At 32.3% G+C, this 13753-nt stretch overlaps 1 protein-coding gene across 9 annotated transcripts in view; it reads left to right on the top strand.

The window, feature by feature from the left end:
• Positions 1–13753, top strand: part of MTDH (metadherin) — a 54792-nt gene that overhangs the window by 32965 nt on the left and 8074 nt on the right. For 3 of the 9 annotated variants that reach the window (XM_054692093.1, XM_054692094.1, XM_037503656.2), the window contains 3 exons: positions 2378–2467; positions 4667–4765; positions 11096–11220. In XM_054692093.1, the coding sequence (XP_054548068.1) occupies positions 2378–2467; positions 4667–4765; positions 11096–11220 (314 nt within the window). The remainder of the gene's footprint in view (positions 1–2377; positions 2468–4666; positions 4766–11095; positions 11221–13753) is intronic. The other 6 variants (XM_037503676.2, XM_054692095.1, XM_037503666.2 and 3 more) reach the window with 2 other exon arrangements.

Raw genomic sequence — 13753 nt, 5'->3', positions numbered from 1 at the left:
AAATTGTTTATCTGGTGCATTTTGAATTTTCCATGAATAAAAAAAGGAACCATGAGTAGAAAAGTTAGTAATGTCATGTAGAAATGTTATTAATAAATTAACACATCACAAATCCTGCACATGGTGCAAAGTGGCAACTAAAGTGAACAGTAACGTTTATTACTTTTAGTGCCTTCAAATACTTTATCACGTGATTATCAGTATATCTCACTAGTATAATTGTATTTTTAGTTACGTAATAAATATTTTCTGTGAACAGACTTTTAGATTATTTTCAACAGTTCTACTGTTGAGTTTAAATAATAATAATAAATAAAAATGATTAAAATGCAGTTTTTAGCATCCATTTATATACTATTTTACAATCTACAAAATGCCTAATTGTAATTAATTTTTACCCCTGGAATTAAAGACCATTAGTTGAAAACTTATTTCTGTTGAGAGCTATCAAGTTAAAAGCAACTTAGTTTCAGGTGTGTGTGTATGTTATAGAAAAGTAATTAATGTTAATATAGAAAACAGCAAAAGGAGAAGGAAAACCACTGTTATCATACCACCCAGTGACAACAATTGTATTTTAATTATCTTTATGGACTTCTTCCCCTGTGTACAGTTTTGATACTTTTTTTTTTTCCATAATCCTCATACATAATCCAAATAAGCTAGGCATTTTTATGTTTCCTTCCTCTTTGTAAGTATTTTTATTTTATGGCATATTGTGTAAGGGTAGTATAGATTATTTAATTCTCCAATATTCATTTTTTTCTATTTTTAACCATTGTAAATATCATTGCATTGAATATATTTTGTTTAGGATTATTTCTTTAGGATAGATTCTTGGGAGTGATACTGGGCTGAAGGGAATATGGATATTTATAATGCTTTAGGACTATTATCAAAATATTTGCTAAGAGAGTTCCAATTTATACTGTCAGCATCAGTATGAATGCCATTTATGATATGTGTGCCAAGGTTGGGTAGTCTCATTTTTTTTTAATATTTTCTAATTTGACAAGCAAAAAGTAAACTATTTTGGTTAACTTTTTAAAATCACTGATGAAGTTGAATATTTTTCATAACTTTCTTAATATCTGTTTCTTTTAAAGTTGTCTATTAATGTTCTCTGTCCATTTGTCTAATGGCCTCTTACTGTTGTTTTTTAATTAAGTTGGATTACTCATAATTACTCTGCATTACTCATAATTTTTTCTGTTATGCTTGTTGCGGATTTTTGAATTTCTTTTAGTTTGGGAGGGCAATAGAACAATACAATACAGAGCTTTTTGTGCTTAAATAGGAAAGAAAACTGTTCCTTCCTATGTAGTTTATTTTTCTCATCACTTTTAAGCTCTTAGACTCATTTTGACTAATGTCCCCAAGAAGCAAACTCTAGATCATTTATTAGTATTGTTCTTGAACTTGACCTTTTCTCCCCTTGCAGTGTCCAAAAATTGTGTAAAAATACCAGAATTTGTTTGGAGGAAGAGATAATCCCTGAATTCCCAACATCATTTTTAGCGCTAAAGAAAGCATACATTTCTATGATGTAAAGAAAGCATCCTTTCACATTTAATAAAAGGCTGAATTTTATTGAAGAATGTTACTAAGACCTTTTGAGATATTTACAGTTTCTTATAAAAGCTATGTAGTATTTTCAGAATTAGTATATAAATTAGATGGTATTTGCTTAATGTTTCTACAGACAAAATTAAGGATCAGATTAGATAGTTAATTCCTTCCTAGATGGGTTAGCAAAATTGAAAGGGAACTGTGTTAGGTTTACATTGACTCATTGAGAAGATGTAGGTATAACTGGTCTCATTGATATATATGTTCTTAAAATACTCATAAGAAATAAACCTCCGGAAAATGTTGAAATGGAATGAGCATGGACTAGTTGAGGCAGTCCTCTTTGCTATGAATCCCATTTCTCCCCAAATACTAGCTTTTATAAAAAGAAAACAGGCTTGTTATTTAACCTGTTGGAACGTCCTATTTAAGTAGTTGTGAAGATTGACTGTAATGAATGTCAAGTACAAGTGCATGGCCCAAAGAAGTAGCTTGATTATAGTAGATAATAAGACAGTTTGCTATAAGATAGGGTTTTGGAAATTGACTCCACTTCCAGCCATGGCTCAGCTGTTTGCTAGCTATCAAAAAGTCACTTAATGACTATTCTGAAACTTGGAAGAAAAGTGGTTGGCGTAAGGAGCCCAGCACATAATAGATAGTCAGTAAATATTAGCCTTTGCTCTATTAAGTGGTTCTTATTTCTAAGCTTATCTTTAAATATTGTTATCATAGTGTTAAATCTGTACATATCTGTCAAGTTTCATTGCAAATTGAAGGTTCCAAGTGACGTTCTTTATTTTAACAGCTGCTTGGTCTAGTGTGGATAGGGGAATGAATACCTCTGAACAGAATTCTGCTTCTTTTGCATCTCTCACACTTAACTCTGCTGTTTCTGGTATGTGAAAATGGTCTTTCATTTAGTTAACAAAAACATTTCTGTTTAATTTTAGCACTTGCTATTTGGAAATTAACGAACATCAAGTACTGCTATCAATATAATAGGTATATCATATATAGAGTGCAGAGGCCTTAATAAAAGAGGGAGAAAGAAAGAACTAAATTTATACCTGCAGGTAGCTCAGTTCCTTTCTATAATGAAGACAGAAAGATTCTGTGATCTAAAGTAACTGAAAGTATATTGTACACAGACAATGCAAATAGAAGGCCTTCCCTAAAGGTCATGAAGCTTTTTTGTCATCAGTTTTCTCTTACCATACTTCTCCTTGCCCTTTCTCATCATGAGTTTATAGCTAACCTTTCAGGTTTTGTGAACCTTCACATAATATCTCTGCTTTGAGTATTTCTCAATCACTTGATTTAGAAAGTACACTATTACTAATAAACTATAAGTTCAGCATTACTTAAATGGATATGCCTTTTATTAATCATATTGAAGCTATATATTCTTAACAAATATTTCGTAAACATGGGGCATTTTTAGTTTGTAATACTTGGTTCACATGAATTCATGAACAAACCCAGGGTACTAAATTGTAGTTATACAGTAACTTGAGTTACCAGTCTAGAATAGGAATCAGCAAACTTTTTCTGTAAAGAACCCAATAGTAAATATTTTAGGCATTCAGCCATATTGTTTGTACTGGAACAACTTAATTCTGCCTTGGTAGCAAAAAGAGCAGCCAGATATGATACATAAACAGATGAATGAGTGTACCTGGTTCTGATAGTATTTTGAATTCTTTTCCAATCATTTAAGATTGTAAAAACTTCTTGGTTCATGAGCCATACAGTAAATGGGTGGCTGAATTTCACCTGTGGGTTGTAGTTTGCCAACCCTTGGTTTCATAGATTACATTTCAGTTCCAGAGGTTCTAGTTAGTGGCCTCCTTTATTTGGTGATTTTGTGTGACACATAAGCTGTTACCTTAATATATCTGAATATACTCAGAAAAAGCTGTATGGGCTGCTAAAGAAATAACTGTAGTGTTACTGTAATACTTTTAAGCAGTTTAATTGTCAACTATGTATAAATTTAATAGGATTTCTCTATTAAAATTTATGTAAATATATAACATGAATATATATCAAATAGTTATATTAGTAGAATGCTGATAAAATCTTCTATGGCTAAGTTATTTTGTTAGTAAGGACTTTGATGAGATGTGATTGTATGTAGGTCATTTATACTAACAGATGTTCTTCTTAACCATTTTTTTATGTCAGTGACTCTGAATCCAAAATGAATATCAGAGTCACCTAAGGGGTCCAATACACACAAAAATTCTGATTCAGAAGGTCTGTGATATATATATTTCCCTGATGGAGAACCACTGCTTTTTTTTACCTTTATGTTTTAAAATGAATGTATGGTTATAGTGAAAAGGTTTTGACCTGGCGTCCATTATCTTGTATGCCCCCAAAACTATATACAAAATTTGGGTAAGTTCTGAACATTAGTCCACCACAGCTTCATTTCAATGGAATGTTTGACACACACACCCTGCCCTTCCCTTTTCTTACTTACTACCCCCAGAAAAGAAAAAGGAAAAAAAACTTAGAATCTAATTTCTCGTCTCTTTAAATACACCTGAATTGAACTTGGTTTGTAAGCCACTAGCATAGTTCTTATCTCTTTGACCTCTCTCTGTCTCACCTCTAGAAAATCATCTATTTCTTTAACTTTTCCTTAGGCAACAGGTTCTAGCAGACTGAGACATTTTCTAGTTTTCTTTTTCAGGGTTCTAAGGGTATAGCTATACCCTGAAACACTCAGGATTCCTTTTGTGCTTTACTATTTTCCATTAAGAAGAAAAAACAAAACAACTTTTTTTTTTACTTCTTGAAATTCATAGATAACCAGATTGAACTATATATTATTATATGTTATAACAAAAATCTAATGGATTCATACTAGGGAAAAATATATATTTCCTCATCAGTTAGAGCAATACTTAATCTGAAATTATCCTCAATTCACTTTTCCTTTATCTTAACTCTTTTTCTAATGTCTGAATTTTTCTTTTAGGGGAAATAAAAAATAATTAAGTCTCCATGTGCAAAGTATAGAACTATTGTTGTGAAACATCATTAGAAAATTCCATTTTTAATTTTATTGCATTCGTTTTCATTTAAGGGTCTACTGCTGAGCCAGTTTCTCAGTCTACCACTTCTGATTATCAGTGGGATGTTAGCCGTAATCAACCCTATATCGATGATGAATGGTCTGGGTTAAGTATGTCCTTTTAAAAATTATCAGTTTTTCTTTTTTTTTTTTTTCCAGAATTTTCTTTCTAGCACCCTAAATTCATGCTTTATGTTTTAATTTAATCCTAATTTCTCATCTTTTAGGTTATAGTGATACAATTTAATATCAAATGTAATAGTAAATTGATGAATATAGAATTAAATCTACATTCACTTTTCATGATTGAGGCAATATTTAAAGAATATTTTTTTATAGTTACTCTGTAGTTTTTAAAACTTTTGCTCTAAATAAATGCTCTTTTTCTTCCTAGTTTTAATATAACAATATATAGAATGGATTTGCAAGGTATGCAATTATTTTTTTTTTTTTTTTTTTTTTTTTTGTAGAAGAGCATTTTCTTAGTATAGTTTGCTATTGGAGCATAGAAAGGCTAAAAAGAAGAGTCCTGAAAATGAGAAAGGAGGAAAGAATATGGTTTTTACGTTCAGAAAGCTCATACTATCTTCATTTTTTAAAATATCTTTGCTATTTTCTTCCCACAACCTGAAACCTTATAATTTTTATGGCACATTCTTTTGTACTATTTATTTAGCTTTTCTATGTTATAGAACTTCTGTTTTAGACTTTGTAAAAAAGACTGTGTTTTGTTTCCTCAAGTACAGTTGAGACTGAAGATAGAAACTCATACTCTTGTATCTTCAGTCCTTAGTACAGCAGTACATACACAGGCATTGGTAGTGATAATGATAATAAAAGCAAGTATTTGCCTGTACTAGGCTCTGGTCTAACTCTTGTGCATACTGCTAACTTATTTAGTGCTTGTAACAAGTCTATGAATTAGGAATTATTTTTTCCACACTTCCCCAAAGAAACTGAGGCAAAATTGCCTAATTTCCCTAGGCCACACAGCTAGTCAGTCAAGGAAATGATATCAACTATGGTAGTCTGTCTCCAGAGGTCATGCTCTTCACCACATTACAGCCTTTGTGGTGATTATAATCATGAAAGTAAGCTTTTAACACAAAACAGATTCATCAATAACCACTCTCTATATAGATTAGTTGAAGCACATTTCTTACAGATTAGGGAGTTGAGATTGGAAAGGTAAATTAAGGAAAGCCATTAGTAAAAAGTCTCGAATTGCTGACTTGAAGATTAGGGAGCTGGGAGTTTGAGTACTAATTTAGAAGGTAGATTCTTATTCTAATGATGTCTTTAAAACACAGTACCTCATATTGCTTGAACTTTGTGTCTTGGAATCTACATTAGTTGAGCTGTAAAATTAGAGCAAATAATGTCATATCTACTGCATCAGGCACTTAGGTTTTGATGAGGTGTAATGAATGAACATGAACATTCTTTGTAAATTAAAATATCGTATAAATCCAAGGTATTACAAAGCATGTGAAAGTAATTTTTAGAAAGAAATAATCTTACCTGTTGAGAAGATAGATTATCTGTGTGAAGAATAAAATTGAGTGATTATAGAATAATAGGAGTGATTATAATATGAAAAACACAATTTGTGGCCAAAATAAAGATTGAAAATCAGTATATCCACAGGACTCTGTACTTAAAGTAATATGCATCAGGAACACTGTCTTCCTCAAGTTTGTTAATGCTGCATTGCTAGTCTTTCAAGTCTAAAGTTTCTTTTGACTTCATTTTCTCTGTGAATTTTATTTTTTGTGTTATGTTTAATGTAGCTAACTTTGATAGTTAATTGTAAAAATATAGAGTATACGATTCAGTATTTGAGATTACTGATTCACAAAATATGTTTTTGCTTTACACTTACTGTGAAATATGACTACTATACTGACCCTCTTATTTGAGACATAGGCATTATTATTTGACAAAAAGGCATTGAATTTACCCAAGCACTTGGATATAAGATTATGATGCTGAAAATAAGATAACATTTTTTCAAAGGCAGAAATTTAATCTTTCAGTTTAATCTTGACCATAAAAGAATAATATCATCATAACCCCTGTAAAAATTCAGATGTTGAATAGAACTTTGTTTTTGTTGGCACTCCAGAGTGAATGAGTTAGCTGCATCACAGTGAAGGGCTGAGAGCATGATCTTTTGAGGACAGACTGCCTGGGTTTGAATCTTACCTTCCTTGCCTTTGCTCTTAGGGAGTGTATATGATAATTTACACCTCACTTTTACTTCTGTAAAAATAATAGTCGTTCTCACACAGAACTGTTGAGAGAGTTAAATGATACAAAACACTTGGTACATAGTAAATAATTCAGTAAGTGCTATGGTGCTATTGTTGATTTTCTTTTTACTCAGCAAGGTTAGTTAGTGTTGTGTATTTAAACACTGAAGAATGTCTTTCTAATTTGTTTTTGTTTTATTAAAGTTAATGCTGAATTAAGTTCTGACAAGAAACAGCTGACAACCATTTTCCTACTGAAGTAAGATAGAGACTAGCAATGTGATACATAAACCTAAAAAATTCCACGGCAAATTAAATGGATGATAAAATCCTTATCATTTTGATAAAGAAGCTGATGACTCTTTGAAAAGACATTGACAGACTAATGGTAGAGTTTTGAGAAATTATTCTAATTATAGAGAGAATTATATGCTGTGCATAATTTTAAAAGAAACTACATCTGAGAAGTTTATTCCCACATTCAGCCGATGAATCTTAAGAATTATGCATTGAGAAGTCTCCCAATAGTCTTTATGTAGAGATGATCGGCGTGCTGCTTTTAAATTATTTTTATTTGATCACAGTTATTTTAAAAAACAAACTTGAAATCAATAAACCTGGAAAAATCATCATTGGGCTTCAAAAAGCCAATAAGGATTTGTGCTTCTGCCAATTTTCATGTAGAAGTTAAACAACAGACTACAGTTGTACTCAAACTTTGTGACTCTCTGAACATTTTTAAGAATGCTTTTACTGTATGCCTTACTAGGTCTTTATCCATCCCTTTTTCACCATTTCTATTAAGAAAATAGTTTTTATATTTTTATATATTTGGTAAACGAGTCTAAAATAATTTTTATGTGTTGCCTAAACTTTTACATAATCTCTTCTGTCTAGAGGTCTTAGAAACCTGGCTGGTAGACCACAGTGTTCCAAATCTAGGTGTTTATTTGTAAGGTCTCGGCAAAACCAATAACTCCTTTGGCATTTAAATCTCTTAATGCCATTGTTAATGAATATTTGGTGTAAGATGAGCAATTGATTCCAGATATATAGATTACTTTATGCTTGTAAAAATGATTTCTACATTAAGACCTCCCAAGTTTATGTTATTGAGAGATTTATCAGGATTGTGAGAAATAAATTCTTAATAACATATCTTGAAAGCTTATAAACTGGCTTTTTTCACCTTTGGATTTAGATGACTTATTGACAATGGAGAAGAGAGTTAAGAGAAGTACTAAAATAAAAAATAATAATGGGCAGAGTAAGTAATTTCCAAAAGTTCCAACACTGCAATATCAGTAATAATAATACTGAAATCCTCTATAGACATCCAAAGTTTTCAGTAGTCTCAATTTCTTTTTATTTTCCTTTAAAATGCAAGTTCAGGGCCTCCCTGGTGGCGCAGCCACACTGTGAAGCTGTCCTCAGCCTCTGCAGTGCTGGTTCGATCCCTGCCGACCCCTGCTGCTCCCCTCAGCAGTGTATTTCAGTCAGTCTGCCTGTTCTGTTCCCTGCTCTGTCTCTGGTGAATCCTCTCACCATCCCACACATCTGGCCTGTACCCCGGTTCTTTTATAAATAAATCTTTAAAAATAAAAAAAATAAAATACAAGTCCAATTTCTAGTAATAGTGAAGGAGCCTGATTTGCTTTTAAGAACCATTTTCCAACCAAGTTCGCTGGCGTTCACTGGCTTTCATTTACATACTAATGAAATGTAAAAGTTGAGATCTCAACACTGTTGACACTTAAAACCACTTCAAAGGAAAAGGGTATCATTTGAAAGTGAAGAGAATTGGAACAAGTGTGAAAAAGCTAAGACCTCACAGTCTCTTTTCTTAAAAATTTGACATTTACTATTTTCTATCAAACCCATGAATGGTGGCGATAGAATCCTTTTTTTTTTTTTTAACATTGGTTCACAACACTGGATGTGATTTAGGGGTATAGTTCACATCTAGGTTACAACACCACAGCACACCCACTACAAAGGCACCAATAATCCTCTACTATAGCCCATTTAAGCTGACTTTCTAATGTTTGATGTCATGCATGATACCTCAGAACAATAGGAACCTTTTATTGAAAACATAGTGCATTACTGTGAATTTCATATAGTCCTCTCAGCAGCTCATGAAGTTGGTATATACTTCATTTAGATTAAGGAACTACCAAAATTTCAGTTATTAAGTAGAACAATATTCTGATGTAGATCTGTTTGACTGAATCTAAGGCCCAGGCTCTTAACTTCTGTGTTTATACTGTGCATATAATACTGGCTCTAGATACCTCCTTGTGCTAATGAAATTTTGGAAATGTAGGCAGGAACTTCCTCTTTTTTTTTTTTTTTAAGATTTATTTATTTATACAAGCACTGGGTATAGTCAGAGTGCGGGAGGGTGAGAGAATTCACCAGAGTCAGGGGAACAGAACAGGCAGACTGACGCAGTACACTGCTGAGGGGCGCAGTGGGCGGCAGGAGAGGTCTGCGCGCCATGTGGGACCCTCACCCAGTGGCCAGGGATCGAACTGGCGCTGCAGAGGCTGCAGGCCCAAGGAATTTCCTCTTTTGTAACATTTTTCAGACTTGTTATTGGTTGTTCCGTATTTTTCCTGCACTAGATTATAAATTATTGCTTATGTTTTCAACCTTTCCCCATCCTCTACTGATTTAGCCTTTCTAACCTTTCCACATCCCCTGTGACACAGTCTGTCACTGTGCACTTAATTAGCTATTGTACTTACCTGTCTCCATCCCAGAATAGACAAACTATGTGAAGAGGGATTATATCATACTCATTTTTATATTTCTGATTCTTTCCTAGCTCAAGTTCTGGTATACATAATAAATGCTAACAAGGGTAATAGATTAAATCCCTATTATTCCACTATTAAGATATATCAATTTTTGATGTTTTGTTCCTCGTAAATTTAAAGTCATATCATGCAGACAATTTTGTTCATGATTTTTTTTCCTGTAGTTTTTTCCCCCCATATTATATATTATTTCAAAATACAGGTTTTAAAATCTTTATGGGGATATATCATAATACTTTTCCTTTAAGCAAAAGTCTAAGAGTTTACCTGGAAAAACAAGAATAGCAAACAAAACAAGAGTAATACAAGGCAGATTTCTCACTCTAAATACTAAAATGTATTACAGTTAGATAATTGACACTTGTATTTTGATAAAAATAGCATTTGACATTAGTGGGGAAAGGTTGGATTTTTAGTAAATGGTTTATTAGTATGATTTGTTTTACGATTTCAAAATGAAACTCAGTGTTATCATCTTAAACCAGTATAACTGAAACCTAGTTATATTAGACATTACAGGCATGCATATGGTAATAATATATGATGTCTGGGGGAGAGGAGGGAAAAATTAACTTTGAGAGTTACTTATTAAACCCTAGGATAAAGCCAAAGAATGTTTTTTCCTTTTAAAATAAAGCAGTGATAGCTCCCCAAAGGAGGTAAGATGCAGTGCCTCTTATATTGAAAGAAAGACATTTGGAAATCTGACGTTAAAATTTATTCTTGAGAATAGGATGCTTTTTGCCCTGACTCAAAAATTTTGAAATCATTAGATAAAAGAAGCATTGAATAATCTAAAACATCTAAGAAAGTATAAGTTATGTTTTAAAAGAAGAGGTGAAAAAGAAGTTAGATATTGTCATGACTTGATGAATTTAAAGAAGAACCTAATATTAAAGCTAAAGAGGAAGAAGTATAGTATAAAATTTCATTTTATATTATAGGGAGTATATTAAAAATTGATTCTATTCCCTACAGAATAAATCAATTCCACAAAAGTTGTAATAATCATGGGGTGAAATACAACCAGGCTTTAGACTAAATTAGAGTTGGACATTGAAAAGAGAACAAACTCAAGAAACTGATAACAAAAGAAGTAGGAAGTGTAGAATTAAATGAGTAATTCATAAGTCTTATGGAGTTTCTTAGAAATTCCATTTTATTAGCCATATGATGTGCCTAGTAGATGTTGAATAGAGGTTTTTACTATCATGTCACTGATTTTTTTCCTAGCTTTTAAAATGTACTTGGGAGAAAGAAGAACAATAGTTTAATCTTAAACTTAGTTCATCGTGAAGAATTTTAGTTTTTACATTTTAGTTTATGACAGAAATGATAGATGCCTAATTCAGACTGTTAACTTTTAGATGGTCTGTCTTCTGCTGATCCCAGCTCTGATTGGAATGCACCAGAAGAAGAGTGGGGTAATTGGGTAGATGAAGAAAGAGCTTCACTTCTAAAGTCCCAGGAATCAGTTCCTAATGATCAAAAAGTGAGTAAAGGGATTGGTGGATGTATTGATTTGTCTGTGCGCTCAACTATGTTAGAATTGTTATTAGAGGTTACATTTTACTTATAAATATCCAGTGGTAGAATTGCTTTGTAAAGGCATTATTATTATAATTGCTTCAATCATCATGCACTGCGTGCCTTCTTTGTATCAGTAAAACAGCATGGTTCTGTCCTGAAATCCTAATTGTTATATTGTTATACTAGCTTACTAAAACTTAAAGTGTATTTAGAGAAGACTAGATTGGTTCCCAATGAAAGATTAAGAAAAGTTTCATGTCAATAGCAAGACTGAGAACATCATGAAAACAGCACGGGGGCAAGAAAATAGGTAACACATTTGGCAGAGACCTTATTAGTATATATATGGAGAATCAGCTGGTGATAGATCAGTTGTTTACATGTCTGTCTTCCCCTCTAGGCTGCATTTCTTTAAGAAAGGGACCATGAAGTTTTTATTTCTTTCAGCTCTAGTAACATGCTTGACTTTTAGTAAATGAATAAATAAATGAAAGGAATAATATATGTCATATTTTTATGGAAATCAGTAAGTAATGAGAATCTGTTGACAACTTTTAAACTAGGGATAACCTAATCATTGCTAGGGTTAGGAAAAATAAGGCTGCATAATAGACTAGAAGACTAGGTTTTGAGGCTAACTTGTACTATTTTGGATATGAGTCTAAGAGATCATTACATGAATTAGGCTAAGAGATAACAAACTAAGTTGATGGCTTTGAAAAATGGAGATTGATAATGAGGAGGCTATGCATGTGGGGGTGGGAGTGTGTGCGAAATTGCTATACTTCTGCTCAGTTTTGTTGTGAACCTAAAACTGCTCAAAAAAGTCTTTTTTTAAATGAGCTTCCTGATATAAGGCTTTATTACAAAGGAATTAATCCTAATATTGGTTGAATATTTAGTGAAGGTATAACCAAAAATATCTTCTGTGGAACTTCCCTATGCCTAGTCATCAGAATTAAACAGAACCAGTGGATGGAGTAAAGTTATGACAGCAGTTCTTTTTCTGAGTACATTCAGAGACCATCTTTTATATTTCTAAGCAAAAACAAGGTACCATCAAAATGCCCATCAATTGGGGAATGAAAACAAAATGTGATACATTTGTACAATGACATGTTGTTAAAAATCAGTAAGAAAAAACTACATTAATATCAGTATGAATAGAATTTCAAGCACGTGCTGACTGATGATGGGCAAGGTACAGAAAAATACAGTATCCCATTTATGTAAATGTGTGTGGAGTCACAGAAATTTATAGAAAAAATTGATTAACTGGATGCAAAAAGAAGTTTATGATAGTGGTTACCCATAAGGAGGTAGTGTCCGTTGGTATGGGGTAGACGGGGATGTAAAGGAATTTTAAGTTGGTTGGAAATGTCTTTTACATTAAAGTATCTAAAATTGTCAAAACAGTGACTTTTATTTGAGTTCAGGTTGCTATAGAGTTGTTTTCAACATTTTCCCCATGAACAAAAATAGTGTTCTTATGGCTTGGTTATAACGGACTGAGAAGCAAACTTGTGACCCGAATATCCCTTCATAGACTACATCTGTAAATTCATATGGTATTTTAATCATTACAAACCTATGGTGAAAACTTCTGTGGAAGTTTCTCCATAACTGGCAGCCAACTTGGACTGAAAATCTCTTGGCTCACTGTGTGCAGAGTTTGATTTTATTTTGTTTTTCTCTCTGCTTATAATTTCTATAAACTATTTGGTGGTTCATGAGGCACCTAGTCTTATTCTAATGACTATGGTGCTGAGCAAAGAAATAACAGTTTCACATATCATTTCTTCCTATAAAGAGAGTATAGGAACAAGCAAATAACACTTTTCTGTAGGAAATTCAACTGTATGGTATATGTATGAAGAAATATTGCAAATATACTAATTTATCAATCTCAAGTCACAGTGAATTTTTGTCATGCTGAATATTTCAATGACATTGCTTCTCAAATTCAAATTTTTTTAATTAAGCTTTTTATTTTGAGATAATTATAGTCATATGCACTTGTATATTTCTGTCACTGCAAGAATCCTTCATGGTGCCCTTTTTTATAGCCACACTTTTCTTTCCTCCCATCTCTGCCCTCTTTGTGCACTCGGCAACCAGTAATGTTTTCCATCTAGAATTTTGTCATTTCAAGAATGTTCCATAAATAAAATTATATATAGTATATGACATTTTGGTACTTTTTTTTCACTCCTTATAAATCTAGAAATTTATCCAGATTGTTGTGTGTGTCATTAATTAGTTGGTTCCTTTTTACTCTGAAATAGAAGTTGCCTCTAGCCCCACGGAGTTTTTAAAACACCAGGATTTACATAGCTTTTTAATTGATCTTGTAGTGAATAATGAAAGATTTAAGAAAAAGTGGCCTATCACAATGTGAGAATGAAATTCTGTTTGCTTTGTTTATTTTTAAATACATAGTTACCTAGTTTTGAATCAGTATGATTACTTATTACTAATTATTTAGAATTCAGGAG

The sequence above is a fragment of the Talpa occidentalis genome, unplaced genomic scaffold (assembly GCF_014898055.3).
Source record: "Talpa occidentalis isolate TD23 unplaced genomic scaffold, MPIMG_talOcc4v2.1, whole genome shotgun sequence".
NCBI classification, from domain to species: Eukaryota; Metazoa; Chordata; class Mammalia; order Eulipotyphla; family Talpidae; genus Talpa; species Talpa occidentalis.
The sequence above is the reverse complement of the archived record's forward strand: the minus strand, read 5'-3'. Positions and strand labels throughout refer to the sequence as shown.